This window comes from Myxocyprinus asiaticus, chromosome 10, assembly GCF_019703515.2.
Source record: "Myxocyprinus asiaticus isolate MX2 ecotype Aquarium Trade chromosome 10, UBuf_Myxa_2, whole genome shotgun sequence".
Taxonomy (NCBI): domain Eukaryota; kingdom Metazoa; phylum Chordata; class Actinopteri; order Cypriniformes; family Catostomidae; genus Myxocyprinus; species Myxocyprinus asiaticus.
Window position 1 is genome coordinate 16,862,629 of NC_059353.1, and position 27,341 is coordinate 16,889,969.

Sequence of the window (27,341 nt, forward strand, 5' to 3'; positions counted from 1 at the left end):
ACGAGACGCAGCAAAATCGCATTGGGAAACGCCCTGAGTGTCACATGTTCTGAAGCCCTTGTACAATCATGGCAATTTATTGGCTGGTGGCACTTAAGCGATGCCCTTAGGGAGCAACATCATGGGCTCCATTAAAGTGCTCGCTTTGGCGTCATCGATTCAGATTTTCTGCAGGAAGGCACGAGCCAATGCAGCTGCCAGAGAGTATGGCCATCTCACGCAGCGGCTAGTTCCCACTCAGGGAACCAGGGTTATGTTTCACGAAACCGAGATGTTCCCTTTCGTAGGAACTCGAGCTTTGTAAATCGCATTGGGAACAATATACATTCACGCCATGCGAACAGTAGCTGCCAACTGTCTACGCCCGTGTGGCAAGCATATAGCGGTGCACAAGGGAGCTAAAGCGTCTGCATAAAACAGAGAAAATTATTAGTTTACTCCTGTTCCAGTAGAGAGAACCGGGAAGCAGGAGTCAAACCCTCATCCAGATTATAAAATCTAACAAATGTATATGGAGAGGACCACCCTGCCACTTTACAAATATCCTCCAAGGACGCACCTCTAGCTAAAGCCCATGAGAATGCCATGCTCCTTGTAGAATGGGCACGAATACCCAAAGGTGAAGGTAAACCGCGCTTCGTAAGCACTTGAAATTGCATCAGTAAGCCAATAAAACAGCTTTTGCTCGGACACTGGAACACCCACTAAAGCATACAAACAACTGTTCTGATTTACGCCACTAGCTAGTACGGTCAACATAAACTCGCTATAGGATAGAAAGCCTGAAAATGAATAGTCTGCGAGCGAAATGATGTAGAAATGACCTTGGGCAAATAGCCCAAACGATGTCTTAACACCAGTCTTAAACACCCTGGCGCAAAATCCATACATAAGGGATTGACCGACAGGGCATACAAATCACCAACCCTTTTAAAACTATGCCAATGCTACTAGCATGGCTGTTTTAAAAGTCAGAAACTTATCAGCAACTGTTGCCAAGGGCTCAAACGGCGCCTCTAAAACAACAGATAAATCCCATAAGGGAACACAGACAGGATGAAAATGTCTAAGCCTGCGTACCCTGCGCATAACACGAGAGACAAGAGAATGACTACTGACAGAGACTCCATTGATAAGTGCATGCTCAGCTGGTACAGTGGCAACATAGACTTTAAGCGTTGCCGGGGCAACCCCAGCCCAAAAACGCTCTTGCAAAAAAAAAAATCCAGCACTGTACCGACAGGGCAGTGAACTCGATTTTCATCTCGCGCTGTACACCAAGAAGCAAAAATACACCACTTGAACATATAAAGCTTCCTAGTTGATGGCGCACCTTTAACACCGTTACATGGCTATTTATGTTAGATTAGGCTACTTATTTAATCGAAAAATTACACACTTCACCTTTAAACTCAAATATCAAATACTTTTTGGCAAAAAGGCCTCATCCTTTTGTGTAGACAGGCATCTGTCTGCACTCTAAGGTTAAGGAAACTGAAAAGAGAGCTGGTATTTGTCAATGACTTGAGAGAATGTTTGTGTATAAATGTTAAAGGTGACCCTCACCCCCTCTCAGGAGCTCAGTGTGCAGGTAGGCCAGTCCTCTTGTGAGTGAATGTGCCAGACGACAGCCGCTCACCCAGTCCAACGTGTGCAGGCTCAGGTACCGACACAGAGACCCCTACAAACAGAGAAAATCAAATATAACAAGCACACACACAAACACAAACACACAGTAACAACTTTTAATTACCGAAACGCGCCACTAAAAGGGTCATTAAATGAAGAACATGGACGTACATTTCGCCAATTGCAGAAATTATAGACTGCAATTTGAAAGGTTCACCCAAAAATTTTAAATCAGTCGTTATTTACGGTGTATTATGAATTGCTAAAAATAACAATTCTGTCATTATTTACTCCCCTAATATGCAGGTCCAAAACCAAATAACTTTTGTTTCTTGCAGGGAACACAAAAGGAGATGTTAGGCTGAATGTTAGAATGAATTGAGGCTAGTTTTCTGCCTAACATCTGTGTTTGAGGAAGAAAGTCATACAGGTTTGGAACATTTTAAAAACTTCAACAACAATCTGTCCAAGTCAGTGCTGTTATTTTTTTCACACAACTCAGCATTGCTTTTACATTAGCATTTCAAATCTCTGCAGAGCGGATTTGAAGCTTATGAACCCCTTGAATAATAAATTGGAGCTTCAACAAAGTTGGGTTGTAAAGCCACCTATAACTAATTACTGACCTTTGGGTATTTAGGCAATGCAATTAAAACTACCAGCATCAACAAACAGCGATGTACGGATTTTTTTTTTTTTTTTATGAAACTACTGCAATAACAATGTAGACTACATTTAATTAGTTTAACAGGCATCGTTCATTTGAAAGTGGTGTTGCAGAGGGTGGCAGACGTAATTAGGTGTGTTGTAAAAACATCAATAGCTGTCACACTGAAGGTGGGGCAAATTGTTGGTTATTAGTTAATTGGCACTAAAGCATGCTGTGCTTATAAATGATGAATTGTAATGTCACTCAGATTGTTGTCCTAATGATAAGCTCTTGAAATAATCAAGAGTGTCACAATATTACATATGTTAATAACAACAAACTGAGCTTGAATGCCTTTGTACTAAAGTGAACAGAATGCTACTGATAACAGGACACAGATCAAGAGAGTTTCTACCCTTCGTCTACAACGGAGGAGTGGAAATGAAAACGAACAGATTGCAGGGCACACTGGGAAAAGGAATTATTATTTACCTTTAAGTGTACATCAGAGCAATAAAAGCCAATCGCTTTCCCTCTAGCCCTGCCTGCTTTTCTGTGTTAATAGTTCAGAATATTGAACCAGTACACTATAGACCTTATTCACAGCTGCGCCATCTTTGATTTTTGATGGTAAAGATAACGAGGCTGTGAGGGATAGAAGTACTGTCCCTTCAATGGGTTGTACAGTTGTTTCAAGAGTTTTTTATCGTTCTGCTGATGAAATATTGAAAAAAAAATCTTTCCAAGAAATTTCAGTCAACAAAAAACTCCATAAAACATGAGTTGTGGACAATTAGATTTGATTTAGGAACTTTTTGATAGCTTTATACAGTGCATTAAAGAGACGGTATACCACACAGCCTCATTTTCATTCCTGTCAAAAATCAAAGATGGCGCTACTGTGAATACAGTCTATAGGAACCAAGACTAAGGCACTGCTCCAAAGACTAGTGAACTGCCTTGCTGTCTATTGCCTACATAGGCCTTATAAGGAAGCATCCAAATGTCATGGACACTCATGAAGTGCCACAGGTGCCACAAAAAATAGCAAGAATTGCTTCTTACCCGGAGCACCTGGGAGACTCGACTTGATTTGCAATTGGTTCCAATAAAGTTCGCATATTGCTAAGTATAATAAATACACAGCTTCGCAGTCTTGGAGGATTTTTTTCACTAAGCTTGTTCTTTGTTTATCGTTTAGATAAAAAAAAAAAAAAAAACAAAAAGAAAGAAAAAACAAAAAGGTCACAACATTGTTTGTGAACATTCGGACACCACCCACGTCACTGGGGTTTAGAGGAGTATTTAAACATGTTGACTACATGCAAAGCATTAACTACTGTGACATTAAAATGTGTTATCGATGACTTTATGCCTCATTCTATGAATAGAATTCACATGAGATCAGTAAAAGAAGCTGTTTCAACCATTCAAAGATGATTAAAAAGTACTACATGTGCAGCAGGTCATGTGTAATTTGTCCTGTTTACATTTTGAGTTCATGGCGCTAATGCTAGTATACTGAATGTGGCTATAAAAACACAGGTTACCCTGTATTTTGTGATGACTGAAAAAACAATCCATGTAAGATCATAAAAAGTATTTGTATACTGGTTTTTTTAAAGAAAGACATTGATACTGCAAAGATGGGTGTAAGATGAATGTATCAAAGGGTGGCAGACAGTAAAGGGGACAGATGCCAGTGGGCAGAATACAGACAAATGAATGAAGATTAGAGTCATATCTCACTTTGGGCAAAAGTGTGAATAGCTTTTAGCTACAGACGGCACATGAATGAAGCAGCATATTAAACAACTACAGTGAATGGGCACTTGAGAGTATCTGAGTAGATTTGGTTCCTTTTGTAGACTAATTAAACAAAACAAAAACAAAAATCTCATGACATGTCCTTGGAGAATGTCTCTACACAAACGATTGTACAGATGTAGACAAGTTTGGAACTTGGCGACTCTGCACTCCAGTGTGTTCATGTTGTTGTCTGTGATCTGACTGAAGTGAATAGAAATAAACCAGGAAAAAAATGTTACATCAGGTTACACCCACCAATCACGTCATCATCTTGGACCAATTAAAGTAAGAAGTTGTTTCACAACCGCTACGAAGTGTTCCTGAATGTTTGCACTGGCAAACGGTTTCAAACCACCGCAGCAAACTCAAAAACCTGTTCTTTCTACGATTTTGCTAAAAGTATGTTGGTGCCTTTATAATTTGGCATAAATTAGGTAACTTAGAAGTCTTAGTACCTTTTGGATCAGCCTTCGCATTAGTAGTGCAACTACGATGCTTAAAAATGCTGTTTAGGTAGGGAGCTCACTATGTTTTGGAGCTACAGGGTTCTCATTAGCCTACAGGGAAGCTTCTTTTCATGACTAAACAGGAAATCAGTATGTTTACCGATAAGAATTTCTCATGTTCTTCAGCTTTAGGATATTAGTTAATTATATAACTCATTCATAGGAAGTGGAACAAGCTGAGAGCAAGCACAGTAATGTGTCAACAGAATGATGTGTCTGCAGCCAGACACAACAAAGGTGTGGCTCATTCCTCAATCCCATACAAAAAACCAGGGCAGGTAAAACAGGCACACACACACAATCAAACGTGCAAGTTATAACATGTTAAACAGGAATGCACAGGAAAACATATTGCACAGAATGTTGGCTTATTGCTATTGTGCACGTATTGTGCAGCCAAAAATTTACATTTTGTGATCAATTACACACCCTCATTCCATTACAGATTCATGTGAATTTCTTCCTTGGAACACAAAAGGTGAATTTCTGAACTTCAATGAATATGGACTGAAGCTTTCAAGTTTCAGAAAGCACCATAAAGCTCCATAAAAGTGGTCCATATGAGTTGTGCACTATACCGGTATTTAAAATCTTCTAAAGCCATATAATAGCTTTGTGTAAGGAAATAAGAGGTTATTCAAAAAGAGCATCTAGTGCATTCTTCAAAATGTATTTTGTGTTCCAAGGAAGACAGAAAGTGAGTAAATGATCACAGAGTTTTTGGGAGTTGTTCAGCATTTTTGGGTAAAATATTCCTTGAAAGAATTATCAAAGCTGAATGTGAAAGGTAAAAAAGGGCATTCAACACCTTTTGAGAGAGAATGAACAGCCACAGGGAGTTAAAACACAAAGCTGACATCCAAGTCACCCTTCACATGCTGCCTGCTGGAAATCAATCTGAATCATGGATAAAAATATCTGCTCAGATTGCAGCAGGACATTCGATTCCAATCCTCACTTAGTCAGGAGAGACCAATAAAACAAACAGATGAGGAATAAAGGACAGATGAAGGTAAAATGTGGAAAACTACACCGGGCAGAAGAGCCAGCCACCAGAGCCGTGTCATATACAACTTTAAGGATCTGAGAAAGGAGATCAATACTTACATGAGGGTAGTACTCCATGACCAGCAGGTATTCCATCCGCCCATCTGCTGTGAGACGCTCATCGCCAACGATAAAGCGTGCAATGTTTTCGTGCTCCAGAAGAGGGATTCGGTAGATCGAGCGCTCGTTTACGAAGTTTTGTCGGTTGGCATAGGTAAAAACCTTTACTGCAACATGACGTTCGTCAAGTGAGCCCTTGTAGACAGAACCATAGCGCCCTCGACCAATCAGCTGAAAGGAAATCATCCACGTGTGAATTATAGCAGGTGTTAAATGATAAACAAACATAGATGGTTCAAGTTCATTACAGTGCAATGCAATAAAGAAAACATGATAATTTCTGCACATACAGTGGGGTTCAAAAATCTACACTGAAAAATCTGGTATTCAAAATCTAATTTCAATCTGAAAATAAACAAAACATTTTAGGACATTTTAAAGCAAATGTATTACCAAATAAATTAGATACATTTAAGATTGTTTTACTATTTTCTAGGTCACTAAATAAGCAAATTTGTGACATTGACAATGTTAACTCCTTTGTACAAAGGTCAGATTTCTTAAATTCTATTAAAAATTAAGAAATTCTAAATTGTGTTAAATTTTCCATTCAATAACTTTTCACAAAAAGATATGCTGATAATATAACATGCATTGAAAAGTATAAAATTACATAAGAAAAATGCTAAATAGGAGCATTTTCAGAGGCAAAGTGGAAGCAGACTTTTGAATCTCACTGTAATTGGTAGGGATTTGGTATTGATACAGATTTCCCAATTCAATTCGATATAGATTAATAACAGTATATTTCAGTTACAATATCGATTTTACTTACATATGAAAGAACCAGTTAATGTTGTTAATTAAACAGGGGAACTTCTTACTAGGTACATTATGAAAATAGAAATGTTACTAATTATTTTTAATTTGTTTTTAATAATTTTGGTAACATTTTAGCCTTACAAATGTACAAATCCATGTATTCCATCCATAAATATGATATTATACTGCATATATTATATTTTGTTAAATGTTTATTACAAAATGTATACTATTTACAAGTATTTACACTGATTTGTAGACCATGTGCTAAAAATCGGTACTGTCTCTTTAAGAAAACCAGCAGTTCTGTAAAGAGCGTTGTGGCAGGGAGGAGGGCGGGGCCGGGTCGTGATTCCGCACACCCGGCCCCTAATTAGGCTGATGAAGCCTGAGAGGGATAAAGCCGAACGAAGACAAACACACACACAACTCTCTCTCTCTGTCGCACTGCCGTCTCCGGTCACCTTTATCCCTCTCGGGCTTCATCAGCCTAATTAGGGGCCGGGTGGTCATGATTCCGCACACCCGGCCCCGCCCTCCACCCTGCCACAAGCGTCTGTAAATAAGTGCATATATTCTTGATTAGAATCAAATGTTTATTTTTGATTAACAAAATTGACTCTATTGATTCTACAGAACAGAACGGTTATTAAAAGAGTCTTTGAACACACACTGTATTAGATGGAACGAGTCAAATAGATGGAAGGAGTCAAATAAAACTTTCAACACGCAGTGAAAGGATGCTGAACTTCTTCGCTTATATATCCCTTAATCACTGATGAGTGAAATCTGAACGTTTACCAACCAGTGGCTAATCACAGGCATTTTTAGTCACACAGCACAGCGCAAATTTGGTCTCATATGTGAGTAATTCATATAGTAAAAGATCGATCTTGGGATTTAAGAATCGATATTGAGATCGTTGAATGAAGATTGCAATGCATCGTAAAATAAATATTTTTAACCAGTCGTAGTATTTGGTGACAGATAGTTGTGCAGGCCAATGAAGAGCTGAACTCACCTCCAGGAGCTTTAAACTGTCTAAATCCAGAGATGGCTCTGACGGTGCTGCCTCTATCATGTCCATATTATGCAAGCCCTGTTTACACTCACCTGTAACAAATACAGTAGGCACAATCACAACACTGTACCAATATTACGGGATTTATATTCTGGAGTAATTAATCACAGCACAGAGTAATGTCTCACCCATCATCATGCGATAACCGAAGAACAGTGCCACAATCAAAACTGCTACTATAGAGACAGATGCCAGGGCGATGAAAATGGCCTCATCCCTATGTAGAGGCTGCTGGTCTTCTGAAAGAGAAAGAAAGACAGAGAGAGAGTTAGTTTTCATTTGACTACAAGCTTACATATAGCCTTCTCATCTAAAACAAATTTTTTAATGTGCACATTTAATGAAGAATATATATATATATATATATACACAGTATATTATTAAAAACTACACTTAAAAGAATTTCTTGGAATTTATTTTCTATTTGCAGTCTACTTCCATGCATTCAAATATGAATTACTGCATCTTGTTTGCTACCTCGATTCAAATAAATTTCAAATGAAGGAATCCATTATTTAAAAAGTAATTCAAAATTCAAATCTAAATTACACACAACCCTGGTTAGTCAACCTACACAAATCTAACTGTTCACCCAGCTTAAACGGAAATTCTACTGGTGTTTTGTTCAAGGAAAACCAAAAAGTTGGAAACGTGAGCTTCAAGTCATCTATCAAAATCATCAAATTTTCTGGTCACATATTTGAACCATACCTCTAAAATCCAATTAAATCCACCTCTTGCTTTGATTCTTTAGCTTTGGACTCATTTCACTTTGTTTTCTCACTCTGCCTCAGACACAGACATGTCCTTGCATACAAGATTGAGAGCTTTAAGGCAGAGAGGCCTCTCTCTCTCTCACTCACAAAAAGAGCTAAAGAGAGAGAGATGAGTGAGAATGATAAAACCACAGATACGGGCTTCAGTTTCAACCAAAGAGAAACAGAAAGAAACCTTAAAATGCCAGAAAAGCCTCACAAAATCAGCACACTCACACAATTGCAATGAGACGTCAATTTAACATAATTTTAGATGAAACAGAACTTAAAGTATAGTGACTGCTTGCATTAATTATTAAGTTTGAGAATGGATTCATGTCGAACGATATTGGAAATGCTGAATTTAAAAAGAATGTGGACATCAAAAGGTATGATAGACAGTGTATGCAGATCCAAATGAATAAATACAGTCACAGACCGTCTCAAACATTGCACAAACACACACTATGCATGTTTTATTTTTTTTAGTTTTTTAACCATACCCTCCCAGGTCTACTGCAGTAGCTAGAAGAGTACCAGACCTGCAGCACTGCATGATCATACTGCCCTGAAAGGTTTGGATTTCTCAAGACAGATCAATAAATATGAGATTTAAACCACAGCAGTGCGTCAGCCTGTATACCGGTGTTCGGTTCTAGAAAATGATCTTTCCAAATTCTTTTCAACACACACACTCACTCATACACCGATCAGCCATAACATTAAAACCACCTGCCTAAATTTGTGTAGGTCCCCCTCATGCTGCCAAAACAGCGCCAACCCGCATCTCAGAATAGCATTCTGACACGCTATTCTTCTCACCAAAATTGTACAGTACGTTTATTTGAGTTGCTGTAGACTTTGTCAGTTCAAACCAGTCTGGCCATTCTCTGTTGACCTCTCTCATCAACAAAGCATTTCCGTCCACAGAACTGCCGCTCACTGGATGTTTTTTGCTTTTGGCACCATTCAGAGTAAATTCTAGAGACTGTTGTGTGTGAAAATCCCAGGAGATCAGCAGTTACAGAAATACGCAAACCAGCCCGTCTGGCACCAACAATCATCCACACGATTATCTAATCAGCCAATCGTGTGGCAGCAGTGCATAGAATCATGCAGATACGGGTCAGGAGCTTCAGTTAATGTTCACATCAATCATCAGAATGGGGAAAAATATGATCTCAGTGATTTGGACCGTGGCATGATTGTTGGTGCCAGATGGGCTGGTTTGAGTATTTCTGTAACTGTTGATCTCCTGGGATTTTCACGCACAACAGTCTCTAGAATTTACTCTGAATGGTGCCAAAAACAAAAAACATAGCAGTAAATAGCAGTTCTGTGGACGGAAATGCTTTGTTGATGAGAGAGGTCAACAGGGAATGGCTAGACTGGTTTGAACTGACAAAGTCTACGGTAACTCAGATAACTGCTCTGTACAATTGTGGTGAGAAGAGCAGGTGGTTGTAATGTTGTGGCTGATTGGTGTATATAGCCACGCTCATTTAACACTCAGAGGATAAAACACAGGCATTTATAGATATAGACATAATACATCTCTCTGCCTTTCACATATACATAGACACTGTTTACATGTCTTGGAGCCAGGAGTGTTTAGCTCGGAGGCAGAATGTCTGAGTGTCCCTCCCTCTTCCAGACTAGGAACAATCTTGATCCACTTCCTGCATATCTCCCTCTGTCCACTATAAGCTCTCCTGTTTGCTCTATCATGTTTCCATAATTCATATTTCATGCTCTCTTCTTTTCTTTCTATCTTGTCCTCTATTTAAAAACAAAACAAAAAAAGTACCAAAAAGTACTACCATATTTTGGACATGTTCAAGGGTAACACATCCCAGACAGCAAACATATAAATTTCCGATATGTCTGTTTTAGATCTTTTCATCTGGAAAGCATCACAATAGAAATTAACATCTGCTAAACATCTTAAAAAGATCAGATTTACAAACATTCTAAATCATAAACGTCTCAAAGACATCTGTTGAAAGTCTTACTGACATCCTTATTGACATATATCTTATAGACGTATTGCAGATGAGCAAACAATGTAAAAAACAACATCTTCTAGATGTAAACACACACATCAAATAGTTGTCTAGGTGATGTGCGTGTGCTATCAGGGAATAGTATTCTTTTTAATACCTTGGAGTAAATACAAATACCTCAGTATTTGAATGTGGTAATGAAAAGTATTAGGACACTTAACTTAATGACAATATTAACTTAATGACAATCTTATATTTAAGTGTGTATTAACACTCTGTCTAAACCAGACTTAAGTGACGCAATGCGTTGCTTCAAAAGCATATATTTCCCTTCTTATCCTTGACACTGTCTACACTGTAAATGCCTGTTGCGGCGCATAGTGCCATCAGTAAACAGATGCTAGGCAAGGCATGTCCATCATTGTTATGCTGCACAAACAGTAAATCTAAACTCTTTTACTAAATTAGGCACAAATCCTTTAAATCCAGACTAATGTGTGCGAGACACCCACTAACATGATTTTAAAAAGCAATGAATGATGAATAATAACAATAAATAATTTTTCCCATTGGGGACTGAGGAACATCCTTTTCATGTTATGATTATTGGTGATGCATAGGCTCTTTTTTCAGCAAACAAGCAGTGGCATCTTAGATATGCATCACATGCACCATGAGGCCCACGTGTGGGAGAATTTCAAAGACCACAGGCCAGAGACACCAGAGAAACTCTAATGGGAGTCATTCATGAGCGAACGGCCTTTAATGCTGCCATTACAACAGGACTCTCACATCTCTACCTGAATCTGCCCAACAAAAGCATCTCAGTGGGAATTCTCTGGCCTACATTCAGCTCCTCTGTGCTTTTGATGCTGGGGAAAAGACTGAGGGTGCCTGAAGAACTACAATCATCTTGTTCCAATCGGATAAAACATGGCTGCAATCTGCTTTATACACTATTAATAAAAACCACTCACTTTCTATGGAATCACATAACTATAACTATTTTGTTACAGTAAAAACGTGTTACATTTTGACAATAAGTTGTGTTTTGCAATAAAAGCACATTACTGCCAAAGGGTGTTTCACTTTCATTCGGGCATGTAAATTTTTTTTTGACAAACATTCACTTTGGACTCTGTGTGAATAATTATGCTCTAAAAAATTGCAATTTTCATCTGCAGTTTGAGACATCTTGCTGCATTGCACTAGAAGATGTAATAAGGCTTTAACAGACAATTTAAGCGCACTACAGTTTCATCACGCAAACTCATTTTCTGTTCTCAAAACACTCTTGCCATTCACTGTGTAAAGGTTAAGGTTAAAAGAGGCAAAGCTAATGAATACATTAATTAAGGGAAATGAGCAGATGTTTGTTCACTCACAGCTCTTCTGGCAGACAGCTAATAAGCACAACAACATGATAGACTCACAATACGGCAAACAGAGGCTGAACTACAGTGTTTTTGGCACAGAATGTTGAGGCATTTTAATTCTAACAGTCACAGACAAGATACTCTCGCACAAACATACACAAATTGTAGGCTATCGCCTCAATGGTTCAACTCATAACACCAAATTAGAGGCCAACCGATAGTGGATTTTAAAGATACAGATAAATAAGCTAATGGAAATGCCCAATAACTGATTAATCAGCAGAACGTTTTTAAAATGTATTAACGTTAAAACATTTTCTATGTCTTTCCTTACTATGACAGGCACAAACATAGATGCAACAAGAGTCCAAAATGAATAAAATCCCAGATGCAGTTGATTGTGCAACCAAAATCCCAATAATAACCAGAAAAAGAATGATTTGGTGCATGCAGGACTTTTATCGTTAAGCAAGCCCGCAATACATTGGGGAATCTTACAATCATCTCAATGTATTAGAATACAAACACCATAAAGTAAACATTGTAATAGGGAGATAAATACTGTATGAGCAGTAATTCATCAACAGTAGATCATCATTCATCAATATAGTAGTTGTCACGTGGCACAACATTCTCCATACAGAGTCAGTGATTTTTATTTCACCTCTAGAGGCCGCTGTTATTTTGTAGATGTAGAACCAAGGAGTTATAACTGTAAAACCCTCTAGTACCAGAAACGGAGGAATAATAATTAAAATAATAATAATAATAATGCAACTATCTGCAACTTTCTGCATATAACAATAGTTCCAAAAAGCAACTATCAGCTATCAGCTAATATATCACCAAATATTAAAGGGGTCATGACATGAGGAATAGAATTTTCCTCGATCTTTTGACATATACTATATGGTATTGTACTACAAAAAAAATACTGTAAGTTCCTTCTTAATAGAAAAAGAGCATTTATTTAAATCAAGCTGCAAAAATGGCTCATTTGGAATTTGTGGAACTTGTGACATCACAAGGACCAAATACATCTGCATAGGACTGCCTCTTCAGCAAGACATCTATGCCTATTTTTCGTCTTTGCACCCTTGGCCCCGCCCCCTGGTGCTCAATCAGTCACACAAATGAAGAGCGGAGAGATGGGCCTGTCATGGGGAAATTCATCCAAAGTGGACTTACACAGGACACCTTTATGTGCCTATCTGGATTTAAATGTTTTTCAACATAAACGTGCACTAGACAAATGGCTTTGACCGTTATCATACATCTAGTGCCGCTATTAAAAGATGCGATGTCAAGTTATAACTCTAAAATGGAGCCCCCATTGTGTTTCATTTAACAGCGATGCCTTGCTGTTGTGCTGTTTTGAAGGTATCCTGGACCATTTTGGATTGCTGGTCTTTTGTAAACATAGACATCTTTGATTGTATTGATTAGTTTCCGTAAAACACCAGCGATATGCGCCGTGGTTTAAGAGCAGTACAAGCACAACTTTTAAAAGCGCGCCTAATTCTGCTGCTGCCACCGATTGGAAGAAACACATGCAATCCTGTGTGTAAATAAACACATAAGACATGAGATTTGAAGACCAGCGTCTCTGCTTTGGCCTGTTGAAGCACCCCAACATCATCACGGACTGTATTACGTTTGTGTATTCAGAACATTTCTGCGTGGATTGTATTGTATGCTTGTGAACCAGTCACAGGTACTGTTATTGAAGGATGGAGCAGTTTAAAACACTACTGGACTGCAAATCTGTAACTAAACAATTTAATTCATGAATATTTCATATGTCATGACTGTTTGATAGTTTATGGTGCTGCTTGAGTGAACAGTTTCATATAAGATTAAATGTGTTAGATGTGAGTTATATGTAAATTCTGAAACTTAGTTTTATAAATGTTGTGGTCTTGTGGAATTTGTTCATTTTCTTCGGACTGCGTTTCAAATATGGCTCTATTGGAAGGGCTGCATGATGTTAGCCAATCGCAACAGTGAGAACTTACATTGAAGTCTTAAAGGGCCAGACAGCTTAAAACCGAATGTTTCAGATAAAGGGCCAGAGACAGAGTGGAAAAGTATTATTTATGCCTAAATTATGAAAAATATTATGTTTTTGTGCAAAAAAACTATACTAACATTATAAGGGGACCTCAGGAAAGATAATAAAATTATTTAAAAAAACAAAAAGAAAAAAGAAAAAAAAAAAAAAGAGTATGTCATGACCCCTTTAAAGTAATAATTCACCCCAAAATGAAAATTCTATCATTTAGCTAATTATCTTTATGTTGCTCCAGATTTTGAAGAATTTGCAGCTCTTTTCCATGCAATTACAAAAAGAATGCCTCATGCCTCAAAAGAATGCAAAAACACCATAAAAAGTATCAAAGTGTTCTATACTTCTCATATGTTATATTCCAAGTCTTCTGAAGTCATACATACGCTTTGGGTGAGAGCGAAATCAGAGCGTTTTTGTGAACAGGATCAACAGGTGTATGTCAGATTTTCAGCTTATAACCTCCCATTCATTGTTATTGCATGCAAAAAAAAAAGCGACTAGTACATATAAAATTTCTCCTTTTGTGTTCCACGTAAGAAAATAAATTATTTTGGAACAACGTGAGGGTAAGTAAATGATGACAATTTAATTTGGGGGTAAATTATTTCTTTCAGTCCAAAAGTTTGGGATAGGGAGGGACAAGGACAGACTTCTTAAAGCTGAAGTGTGTAATTTCTGCGACACTAGCGCCACCGAAATGAATTGCCAAAAATAAACAATGTTTTCAAAACAGCTTTCTGAATACGCCCCTCGCCTGCAGTTGTTCAAACAGTCAGCTAGCCCCACCCCTAATTAACGGCAGTTGAGTTACGTTGTTGAGAGGAGTCTAAGCGAGTCTTTCAAACAAACACAGTCATTTAAATAGCGCCGCAAAAAAACAGTGTTTAAAGTTTGAGAAAATTAACATATGAATGGCTTACTTATAGTCGCCACTGCATATTAAGCTGAGATAGACATTTTTCAACACTGAAGAAGTTACATACTTAAGCTTTAATTTCTTAATTTGTTCTTTCTGCACTGTACTTGTCTGCAGCTTATCTGCAATTGCCTAAGCAGTACAAACATAGAGTTATTTGTCATGTCAATATAGCACAGTAAAACTGACAACTGTGAGAATGAAAAAAGACCCAGAGAGAGATGACAAGCCACACAATATCAGCAGGAACTCTCATTGAGCAACTAACTTGACAGACTTCTCAAACCAATTCAAAGACAAGATCATGGCAGATATACTGCAGAGATCAGAAGTAAGTCTGAATGTCTGATATGCAGAGATTTTTACCTGAGAGAGTAAATGCACTGGCCACTACAATAATTTTGAGGCTTGTGCTCCGTTGTCACTAAATATTACATTCAATTATCTTATACATGTTGTTTTATAATGATATTTCAGTGCAAATTCAAAGAGTTTGTAGAATGCATTGTTTTTAGTGCTGTCAGTCAATTAACATTTTTAATCGTGATTAATCGCAATATTTTTCATAGTTAATCGCTATAACAGTGTTCACAGTTAGGGTAAAAGAGAGCGGGAGACGGCGAATCCAACTGAAACGGTATGTTTATTTTAAACTCAAGCAATACTCAAAACACGCTTTTCAGCGGACAGTTCAGCACATAACTCTCTCCCCTCACTGGTGTCCGGCTCACTCTTAAAGCACATCTCCACTCTCACTGCAATGACAAATAGCTGTTAGAGACAATCATTGCCAGGTAATGATCCTTACCATTCTCATCTCCTGATCTCGCTCTCCATTCACAAGCCGGCGCTCAAGCACGCCCCACCACCACATACCCCCATCGCCCAACTCAGGCCAGAGAGCCATCTGGCCTGCCCAGTAACCCCCTGGTCTGTACAAAAAAAGGGAGAGATAAATCAGGAGCATGTAACAACGATCCACCACAATGCGCAGCTTTCACCTGCATAAAAACCTGTTGGCATGGATCCGACCACTGGACCGGGTCTGGGGTTTCCTTTTTAGTGAGATCGGTCAGCTGGCTGGTGACGTTAGGCACAAACCTCCTATAATAGCCAGCCAGCCCCAGGAACTGTCTCACCTCCTTTTTGGTTTTGGTTTGCCATGTGTCCCGCCCGTCGCAACGACCTCAGAACTACCCCCAGATGCTGCATATGCCGCTGTCAATCATTACTGTATATAATGATGTCATCCAGATAGGCAGTGGCGTTCGCAGAGTACGGTCTGAGGACTCAGTCCATAAGGCGCTGAAACGTAGCCGGGGCCCCAAACAAACCGAACGAAAGGGTCACGAATTGGTGTAAGCCAAACGGTGTTGAGAAGGCCATTTTCTCACGGGACATTGGTGTTAAGGGGATCTGCCAATAACCCTTCGTTAAATCCAGTGTCGAATAAATGCGAGCCGCACCCAACCGATCGAGCAGTTCGTCAATACGAGGCATTGAATATGCATCAAATTTAGACACCGCATTGACCTTTCTATAATCCACACAGAACCGGACCAAGCCATTGCTCTTCAGAGCCAGCACCACTGGCCTGGCCCAGTCACTGTGGGATTCTTCTATTACCCCCATTTTGAGCTCGGATAATTGGTAGGAACAACTGCAGACCACTACCCCTGGTGTTTGTACGACTGGGAAGGGGCGAGAACACGTCCGAGAATTCTCTTTGCAACCGGACCGCGTCCGTAATTTGCAATGGTGAGAGGTGGTATCCGCAAGGGACTGGGGGTGCCGCGATTGGCTTACAAGTTCACCTCCGGCCCGAGCTCCTCCCTCTCCGGTACCACCTTCGCAAAAACCATGGGGACCACCTCCCTCCACGGTTGAGGTGGTAAATCTGACATGCTCTGCCCCATCCATGCATTTAACCTCATAATCCTACTTCCCCGACTTGCCATGTGACCTCAAAGGGCCCTTGCCACTTTGCGAGTTATTTAGAGCTTGATGTGGGTAGTAATACAAGGACTTTATCTCCCTGTGTAAATTCCCGTAGCCGAGCTCCCCTGTTATACAGCCAGGTCTGACGTTCTTGAGCCTGTAGCACATTCTCCTGTGATAGTTGCCCCAATGTGTGAAGTTTTGCTCTCAGGTCAAGAATGTATTGAATTTTGTTTTCGCTGTTTGAAGGTCCCTCCTCCCAATTTTCCATCACGACATCTAAGACACCGCGAGGCTTATGCCCACACAATAATTCAGATGGGGAGAAGCCCATGGAGGCTTGCGGGACCTATCGCACTGCGAATAACAGGGGTTCAAGCCACTTATCCCAATTCCGAGCATCTTCGTGCACAAACTTACAAATCATGTATTTCAGGGTTTTATTAAAACGTTCGGCCAAGCCGTCCATTTGCGGGTGGTACATGCTTGTCTGAATCAATTTAATACCCAATCATTCGTACAGCTCCCGTAGTGTACATGACATAAAAGTAGTGCTTTGATCAGTTTTGCACAAAGGCGCTGCTTCTGGATATTGCGCTGCGTAGTCCCCAGAACAACACAAAGCGATGCCCATGTGCCATCCGCTCTAATGGCCCAATGAGGTCCATACCAATTCTTTTGAAGGAGACCTCGATCAAAGGAAGTGGGCACAAAGGCGCTCTTGGGGTGGCCTGTAGATTCACCAGCTGACATTCACAGCATGCCACACACCATCTGCGAACATCCCCACGAATGCCCGGCCAATAGAAACGGGCCATTAGATGCTTCATTGTCTTTTCCTGCCTTAAGTGACCCGCCATCGGATTATAATGAGCTGTCTGGAATAACATTTCTTGACGGTTCTTAGTACCAATAACTGGGATGTATCTTCCTTTGTCTGAGCGTCCAGCGTCACTCGATACAACCGGTCATTTATAATAGATAAGTATGTGGCGAGTGCAATGTCTGGCTGAAGACGATGACCATCAATCACTCTCACTTTGTTGAAGGCGTGCCTAAGTGTCTCGTCTCACGTCTGCTCCAGAGGGAAGTCCCCTGTGGGACATCCCCTAAGGGCTGGGGAAGCCGAGACTTTCCCCTCTCTTATGTCATCCTGATGCGGAGCTGATGCAGACGGGCCCGGCTCTGCCTCCCCAGCCAGCGCATCACAAATCCCACACTGAAACGCTCTGTTACAGGACCCATCTGCACAAATTTCCCTTAATAATGTGGGAAAACGCTGGCCAACTCAACTCAACAGTATGTTTATTTTAAACTCAAAAATCACGCTTTTCAGCGGCAACACTAAAAAAAAAACACGCTTTTCAGTGGACACAGTTCAGTACAGACCCTTCGGCTTGTGTGTCGTAACTCTCTCTCCCTCACTGGCGTCCGGCACGCTCTTAAAGCCCGTCTCCACTCTCACTGAAATGACAGATGTGCTCTGTTAGAGACAATCATTGCCAGGTGATGATCCTAACTGTTCTCATCTCCTGATCTCGCTCTCTATTCACAAGCCGGCGCTCAACCACGCCCCCACCACCACAATCGTGTTTAATTGAATATTTTTAAAGTGATGAAATTTGACTCTATATATACTTATTTTCTCGTCAAAATGCATATATTTCCTTTTTAGGAAAGAAAGCAAAACAATATAATGCTTTACTAACATTTTCCAAACAAAGCCTTCCACAGTATAAAGATAGAAATGCACTAAAATATCTCACTAAAATAACTCAAGTAAAATTAAATGTTTCCCAAAGTCTAAGTGGGAGTTTGACTAATTGAAAGAAGTAGTCTCCCCATAGGTTGCATATTCATTGCAATGGGCATTAAATCTCTTAAACTCTCATCCACAACATTAATCACCCAGCAAACTGTGGCTGTGACTGTGGCATGTTCATGATTCGTCGCTTTGATCTCCACATGAAAAGCATTGCAGACAATGTCTCATTCTGCATTTTCGTGATAGTTAAGACATGACCTGCTTCTGTGGTATTTAAATTGTGCCTTACAGAGGCTGCAAAGTACTTGCTTTCTGTCACAAGTCCCATCTGGGCTTGTTTTGTACATACAAATAGCATTTAGAGGTTTAGAGGTCCTTTCCCATCGGTGTATTGACTCCGGGCGGACACATCGACACATTGCAAAGGTTCCGCCCTAGTCCCGCCAATGTTTTTGCTGGTTAAACTTTAATTAACTACATGCGTTATCACGTTAATTTTGACAGCTCTAATTGTTTTGTTTTACAATTTTGATGTCCATGTAAACTCTGACTTGTTGTGAATAGGACTGTACAGATCTTACATTTATTTTTTCACATTTCAACTGGCAAAAAATCTAATGGAATATTTGTGTGCCAAACATAAAAATGAATGGGACACATGATTCCAAATAAAACAGGAATATCTTGTTGGACGGTGACATGGAGTCTTTCCTCTTTGACTTTTGGCTTTCCTTGTCTCTGTAACAGTAGCTGTATAGAAGCTCAGGAAGATGCTTTCCGGGCAGTTAGCAGTTTGGCAGCCAGCAAGTCAAAAGGGACTTCCTCTATGGATAACCTACTCCATTCTCTCACTTTCACTTCCTGTCCTCCTTTTTTCCCTCTCTGTCTCCTTTCTCATTCCATACGGATGGCTTTAATCCTCACAGCACTGATTCATTTAATTCATCTTTTATTCATGGTGACTGCAGTATAATTCCCGGCTGTCTGCAGCCCACTGCAATTCACACCACTCTTACAAATAATCTCGCAGAGAGCCATTGGATTTTCAATAAAGATGAGAAATGATGACAAAAACAGCTGTGCAAGCCAGACTCATTTGCATATGTGAGTTACAGATTCTGCATCAGTGTGGAAGGAGACATTTTATACTGATCAGGGACCGGTTTCATTGTTGGTCATTATGATTTATAGTAGATTACATTCAGCACAAAAACAGCAACTGTGAGTATGAAAAGAGAGAGAGGAACCCAATTTATTTGAATATGATGCAGGGGTATCTGCTTTCACACACACCAGCCCCACCCGCTCAGACACACCTGAGGCACACAAAGACAGCCAGAGAATGAAGACTTGAAAGATGAATGGCAAACAGGGTTAAAGTAAAAATTTCCTGAATCTTAAGCAGTGTGTTACAAAGCTTGACCTAAGCGCTTATGAGGAAGAACTAATCACTGGATTTGCGAGTTTGAGAGTTTTGTTTGAGGCACCAAGTATCTAGAAAACAAGATAATCACAAGAAGAACTGAATATATCCGAGAAGCTTGGTCTGTTGAATGTCTAGACATCTGTGGGCTGATGTATAGGACAAGTGCTGGGCTCAGGTTTCTCACAGCAGATTGCATGTGTCTGACCGTGAACCCTGCAACCTCAGATCTGTTGACCTCTGTGACCCTTGTCACAAAGAAGCACATCTGGCTCCCCAGCAGAGAGAGTGCTGACACGGCCATGAATCAGAGACACAGCCAGCCTGTCTCAGCCCAGCACCAAGGCAACGGCCCCAATAACCATCCCATCAATTTAACCGACCGCCACGTTCCACCAACTGAATCAGTCTGACAGAAAGAGAACACACCCTCCTGTTCGGCTTAGGTAACACTGTCTCCTCTATGTGTGTGTGTCTGTGTGTGTGTGTTTCATGCATACTCTATGTAAATACGTGAAGGCAAGCAGAGCCAGTATAAGGAGAAGTAGACGGAGCACTATCGAAAGTCGATTAATCGATAATTGATTAATTGTAATAGTTGTATTTTTAGTTGTAACAGATGTACTACAGTCAACAGGAATGCATATTTTATTAATGCTACACCCTAAACCTAACCATCAGTACAGTAAAACTGTCTCATCACGCTCATCATTGTTTATGTGAACGCAATTACTTCCTGAGTTCCCAGGAGGATATTCGAGAACCTTGGAGGTCGATCACACAACACGCTATCAAGTAGCACAAGAGGGAAAATATGTTCATGTTTGAATTGATGCAAATATATCTGATGGGATATGGCGCTTGTCAGTTATTTGGTGGAATGGTGTAGAATTTAGGGTACATCAACATTCGGAAGCAACATGTCGATTTCCTGTATGATCGTGTTGGCTTGTTAAAGGTGGAGTGTGTAATTTCTGCATTACTAGTGGCATTAAACGAAATTGCAGTCAAACTGGGCAGCACATAACACTGGCTTAACAAATGGCATGAGTTTGGAGAGGGGAATGTTTGAAACACCCTTGAAAATTATTTAAGCACTTCAATTAGCAGCTGCTAATGGCATAGAAATTACACTATTCACCTTTAAATACACTTGCAATGCATTGGCCAAGCATTTACGTCTGCATCTGCGACCTTAATGAGCATCTTACCAATTTAAATCCTTAATTTTCCATCATCTGGAGAGAGTTCCATACTAATTCCTTTAATTTGTTAGTCCCAGAGGCAGATATTCAATAGATGATCCTCAACACACAAAAATAAATAAACTGCTCAAAGTCACACGGCAAGGATCTCAGATGATAAAGAGATCATCCTGCAATGTATACCAACCTGCTTGCTATTTAACCAAGGTGAGACCTAGTGATGATAGGTTGCTCTCCTGCCTTGCCACTCGGCACTTGGCCATCTTGTCTCAGCTCGCAGTCTGCGTGCCGCCCACTAGTCTGCACTTGCAGGAGTGAATACACCACACGACCAGTCGCGGGGACGAGCTTGAGTCATGTAGTGTGTGCTAAGCTTAATGACTACAAACATGCTCTAACTATCCTAAAAAAAATTGTTCAAGCTCTAAAATCTGATAAGATGAGCCACATTTTAAGCTGTTGTAAAGAAGTCAATATACGCACACCTGTAACCGTACATAAATTGAATTCTACATAAAGTTTCACAACCTTTTTTGGCATAAGTAATTATACAGGACAGGTGATCTTCTAACTTGGTACATTGGGAAAATTAATAAGTGTTTCATCATTTTGGTAGACAGTAGCATATATAAAGATAACAGCATGTATAAACAAAACAACATGCAGGCCATGTGCTATAACGGTACTGTCTTTTTTGGTGGGGGGGGATGGGGTTTCCCCTTTTTCTCCCAATTTGGAATGCCCAATTCCCAATGCGCTCTAAGTCCTCGTGGTCGCATAGTAATTTGCCTTAGTCCGGGTGGCGGAGGACGAATCCCAGTTGCCTCTGCGTCTGAGACAGTCAACCCACGCATCTTATCACATGGCTTGTTGAGCGCGTTGCCACGAAGACATAGCGCGTGTGGAGGTTTCACGCCATCCACCGCGGCAACCACGCTTAATTCACCATGCGCCCCACCAAGAACAAACCACATTATAGCGACTACGAGGAGATTACCCCATGTGACTCTACCCTCCCTATCAACCGGGCCAATTTTGGTTGCTTACGAGACCTGGCTGGAGTCACTCAGCACGCCCTGGGATTCGAACTAGCAAACTAGCAAACTCCAGGGGTGGTAGCTAGCGTATTTTACCACTGAGCTACCCAGGCCCCACGGTACTGTCTTTTTAACAAAGTTTGGATCTCGTTTTTGGACTCATTACATGAAACGAGTCAAACCAAACTTTTACTCCCAACAAACAGTGAAAAGGTCTCTGTGCTAAACTTCGTATATTGAAAGATCGATCTTGGGATTTTAAGAATGGATATCGAGATAGTAGGTCTGAACAATTAACCGAAATAAAATCAAAATCACGATATGACCCAGTGCGATTTTTAAACCGTGAGGGCTGCGATTTAAATAAATAAATAAATAGTCTCAACGGGCTGCCCGCTGTGCTACGCCTATGTGCACAGCTGTTTTGTCTGTAGTGTGTAGTGCTTTCTTAAATACATGTAAACTGGATCATTGTTTTACACATGTGGTTCAGTGCTCCATACACACAAACTCTGTATATCTGGTGCCCTGAGTGACAGATGTGCTCCGAGTTCATTTAGGTGTGCTAACGTGCACTGAGCGCATTATTTAAAGCGCCCCAGATTTTCTTTGCACATTTACGTAATTTCACATACCTCTATGTTCGGCTGCTAAAATTTACTATACACATATAAAATAACCCCACGAGAGTGGGTTTTTGTTGACAGCAAGGCAGATGAGATTTCACTGCATTATAAGGCTGTTGTCATTTAACATAACAACTTAACATAAACTTCCGTCCCTTCAGTTTTCAAAATAAAAGCTTCCACTGAAATAAAGGCTTGAGGGTTTACTGGGACTGCATATTAAGTTAAGAAATGATTAAAGAAATAAATTACTATTAAATAATAATAATAAATTATTATAGTAATAATGATTATTATTATTATTATACAATAATATATTTCTATAACAATTTCTTAACTTTATTATTATTGCAATAATATAAAATTCAAGTTGACTGGGTTTAAAAAAAATTATTATGAAAAGTGATTGTGATGCGCGCCCCCGCTCCCCCAAACTAGGAATCAAGTTAAACCTTGGTTGGAAAAAAAAAGGCATTTCGAGACCCCTGCATTCAAAGTAGCGATCCGTCCAGCTGTGTTTAAACGCAAGAACGCATCATTCCCCCTCTGCAATTAAAACAGCTGCCAAGGTTAATATATGCCTGATCGATAAGAGTCTTCTCACACTCTGTTCACAGTCTTCAGCTCGCAGATCACACCGTCCATCTAAATTAAGCTTACCGTGAACTTGCGTGTGTGCGCGTGTGACTGTGGGAGGAGAGGACTTGCACGTTTTCTGAACAGGTGTACGCCTTACAATATGTGTGATTTACAACCTCAGAGACTGTCAGAAATGCAGCACGACAGATGTGCGCTTCTCCTTCCATAAACAACAACAGGCCTGTTCACGGCAAGTGCAACGGCAATATGAAACTTTTTTCACTGTACTAAATCTATTCTCACAGAAGCCGTGTCCCAAATGATGCACTACACAGTGTGCACTTACACTTTACACTTGGCCATCTATCGTCTCAATGGAACACAAAAGTTTTTTTTTTAATTACACGGTAGTAGTAAATTTGCCGATTTTCAGCTGTAAGAAGAGACGATTATAACATATACGTATATAATGTGTTGCCGCTAGCTTTAATGCGTTAGCCAATGTCAGTCACTTATGTCTAAAATAACATATATATTCACACACCGTTGGGTGATGGTACAGCATTCAACTCACATTTGTAAGGTGCTGTCTTTAAGAGGTTTCGCTAGTTGCCACATTCGCCATTAATTACAATTGTTTTGTCAGGCCAATATCGCAGCCATGTAACCTACCTCTTCCGCCATGTAGGGCAAGTAGCGATTGCATGAAGTTTCCAGCATTCCACACTCTGTTATTTCAGTTGAAGATGTACATCATCCTGGTCCTCATAGTACACTTCTTTTTGTTGCATTTTTAGTGTGAACACACCACTCACACTACTTGCACTACAAAATGGCGTTGAATAGTGCAGAGGTATGCAATTTGGGATGCAGCTAGAGTCTGATTCAAATTTATTCTCTGAAAAACATTTCCAAACTTAGCAAGTCATGTAGAACCTAATTAATAAGTGTCCTTTCTTTCTTATTCCATTTCTATAGAAAAATAATGATTGTAGTGTTGTGTAAGTTACTTAAAAATAGTAATCACTTCAAATTACTACTTATTTCTCTAAAAATTGTAATCAGATTACTTTACTAATTACTTTAATGAAAAAGTAATCACATTGCTAATTACTTAACTTTTTAGTTACTTGCTAAAACTCTTTTCTGCACAACAAATTCAAAATAATATTTTCCGTCTTGTTCATTGTAACACAAATCACACAGTCAGCACCTCCATCGCAATGTCTCGTTACAGGGCCATAATTCATGCATTCTACATAAATGATATGATCAAACTCAGTGAGACTGTGTTCATAGGAATGGATTATTTCATTTTAAGTTCTTGTTAAATGAAAATGTGTAAATCAAACACTGAATATCAAACATCAGGTTAAATAGTTCAAGCCCATATTCATTCTATGTGGTTCACATAGAGTGTTACAGTATTATGTTGATGTCAGAACAGCTGTGCACCACCTCATCACTCATCACAGCCAGCAGGTGTGCACACATCCTCTTAAAACACACAAAAATACACAATAACAACATATGGCATATGTGATACAGCAGAGGTGCACGTTTGATGATGTTTATAGTGTACACACAATCTAAATGCATTTGGCTCTTTTTAGTGCAAAAAATGAAATCGTGCCATCGTAATCTCCCTAAACTGTCGCTCAAACTGCAGATTCCAGAGGTTGGAAAGCTTGTGGAATTGTGAACAGTACCACTCATTCTTAGGAACATGTTTGCATTGAGGATGTCTCCATGTGTGCAGCTCTACAGGATTATAGGTGAAATAGTTCCTCCTGTCACAGCCCTTGTTTCTGCTATGGCTTCCTCCTGCTAAAATCTTGCTCTCAGAGAATGTTTTTGTTGTGCTACTTTTTTTCAAAGAGCTGCCATAAATTAGTATCAAAAATTAAATAGATAAACGAGTCACCATGGCAGCTTTCCAACTAAAAAGAAATTTAGAGAGTGGAGTGAGGGAACATTTCCAAATCTGTGCTTCACTTAGCTATAAAAAGAGGATATGCATTCACGGAACAACACATCCGGTGCCGGGAATTGTGTGTTCGAGTGGTGAAATATTGGTTAATGGATTGTATAACTCCAAGAGAAACACATCAGCTATGTGTGTGTGTATGTGTGTAGGAGAGCTTGGCTGCAACGAAGGTCATCCATCAATGCAAGTGTCCATGCGAGACACAAGTGCTACATTTTGCGCAAGGCTGCAGATTCTCTTCGCATGTGCTACGGACTGCTGATAATGTCAGTCTGATGCCTCTCACGCTGCGTGCTAGTATGTTTAAAGACAGCTGTGAGCCGCCAGTGGGCAGGGGCTTGGATACAGTGCATGGCCTCTGCGTGCACCCTGCCGCTGTACAGTGTAAAGTAAAAAACAAGGGTTTCTACTGGCTCTGTGGTGAGAAGACAATTGTTCCAGTGCAGTTTAAAAATATGGAAGACACACGGCACAGGCATTCTGCCCGGCAACACACGAAAGAGGATGATTTGACGGCACTGAGTCTTTAGTTCTCCAATCCAGCTCAAACTCTGTGCCCATTTCGTGTTGGCACGGGGCCAACAGCGGGGCCCCCTCCCGTGCATTAAACATTCACACTCTCATCTTTTCTTTAGAGACAGATTCATTTCAATGCTGTTGTGCAAAGTTGATTTCCAGGGTCAAGCCTATAACGATTTAAATATGCATCCGTTAAACGCATGCTTTGAAATCCCAAAACATTTTAATTTTTCACATAATTTCCCAAATCAAAATGCTGTGCTCTAGGCTCCTCATTTAAAAAGCAGGTGCTAGGCAAGAGAGAGAGAAAGCGTAAGAGAGACTATCAGGAAAAAAGTGAGCTGAAAAAGAAGAGTTAGAAGCAAAGCAGCATGCAAATAATTCACTCTTACAAAGACTGACAGCCATTGATTTTTTCTTCTTTTTCGTATTTCTCTCTGTTATTCACTGCATTGTTTGATTGCATCTGTGGTGTGACTCACTTCTGTCCTTTTAGCAGGGACATCCAGCACTTTCTTTAGAGACTCTCAAAGGCAACACACAAAAGAAGAAACAGAACTGAGAAAGAGAGAGAGAGAGAGAGAGAGAGAGAGAATGAGAGAGCACAAAAAAAAAGAACTTAAGCCATGGTTTTGTCCTGAGGTAAGGCATTAGACAGCTCTAGGAGAGTGAGGAGGGGAAAATGAAAGGCTGTGTGGGTTAGCTGAAAGCTACATCTGAGCTCTGGCTAGCAACACAGTATTAAAGGGATAGTTCACCCAAAAATTAAAATTCTCTCATCATTTACTCACCCTCATGCCATCTCAGATGTGTATGACTTTCTTTCTTCTGCAGAACACAAATGAAGATTTTTAGGAGAATATTTCAGCTCTGTACTCATGGATTACTTTTATGCTGCCTTTCTCTGATTTTTGGAGTTTCAAAGTTCTGGTCAACATTCACTTGCATTGTGTGGACCTACAAAGCTGAGATATTCTTCTAAAAATCTTGGTTTGTGTTCTGCTGAGAAAGAAAGTCATACACATCTGGGATAGCATGAGGGTAAGTAAATGATGACAGAATGTTCATTTTTGGGTGAACTTTCCCTTTAACCAAAGACAATATAAGGAGAAAGAGACCACTTGTAGTAAAAATGAATGGGAGAATTGGAATGCTTAATAGAGCACAGCAGTCTGGTTTTAGAAGTAAAAATCTCATATTGTAATTGATTATTAAAGGAATATTTCGGGTTCAATACAAGTTGACACGTCCCTCCTTTTCTTAAAATAAAAAAAGAAAAGCAAAAATCTGGGTTACAGTGAGGCACTTACAATGGAAGTGAATGGGGCCAATTTTTGGACGGCTTAAAAGGCAGAAATGTGAAGATTATAATTTTATAAAAGCACATGAATTCTTCTGTCAAAACGCATGTGTTATTTGAGCTGTAAAGTTGTTAAAATCATAATTTTTTACAGTTGTTGTAAATCGCAACAAAGTTGTAAAACTGGAAATAACTTTACACAGAAAAGGTTAATACTTGATTTTATCACACTAAAATCATA

General features: G+C 39.8%; 1 protein-coding gene across 1 annotated transcript in view; it reads right to left on the reverse strand.

Moving 5' to 3' along the window:
• Positions 1-27,341, reverse strand: part of bmpr2b (bone morphogenetic protein receptor, type II b (serine/threonine kinase)) — a 109,475-nt gene that overhangs the window by 18,784 nt on the left and 63,350 nt on the right. The window contains exons 4-7 of the mRNA XM_051708816.1: positions 7,732-7,842; positions 7,544-7,635; positions 5,701-5,931; positions 1,567-1,681 (exon numbers count right to left, since the gene is read on the reverse strand). Coding sequence (XP_051564776.1) covers positions 1,567-1,681; positions 5,701-5,931; positions 7,544-7,635; positions 7,732-7,842 — 549 coding nt within the window. The remainder of the gene's footprint in view (positions 1-1,566; positions 1,682-5,700; positions 5,932-7,543; positions 7,636-7,731; positions 7,843-27,341) is intronic.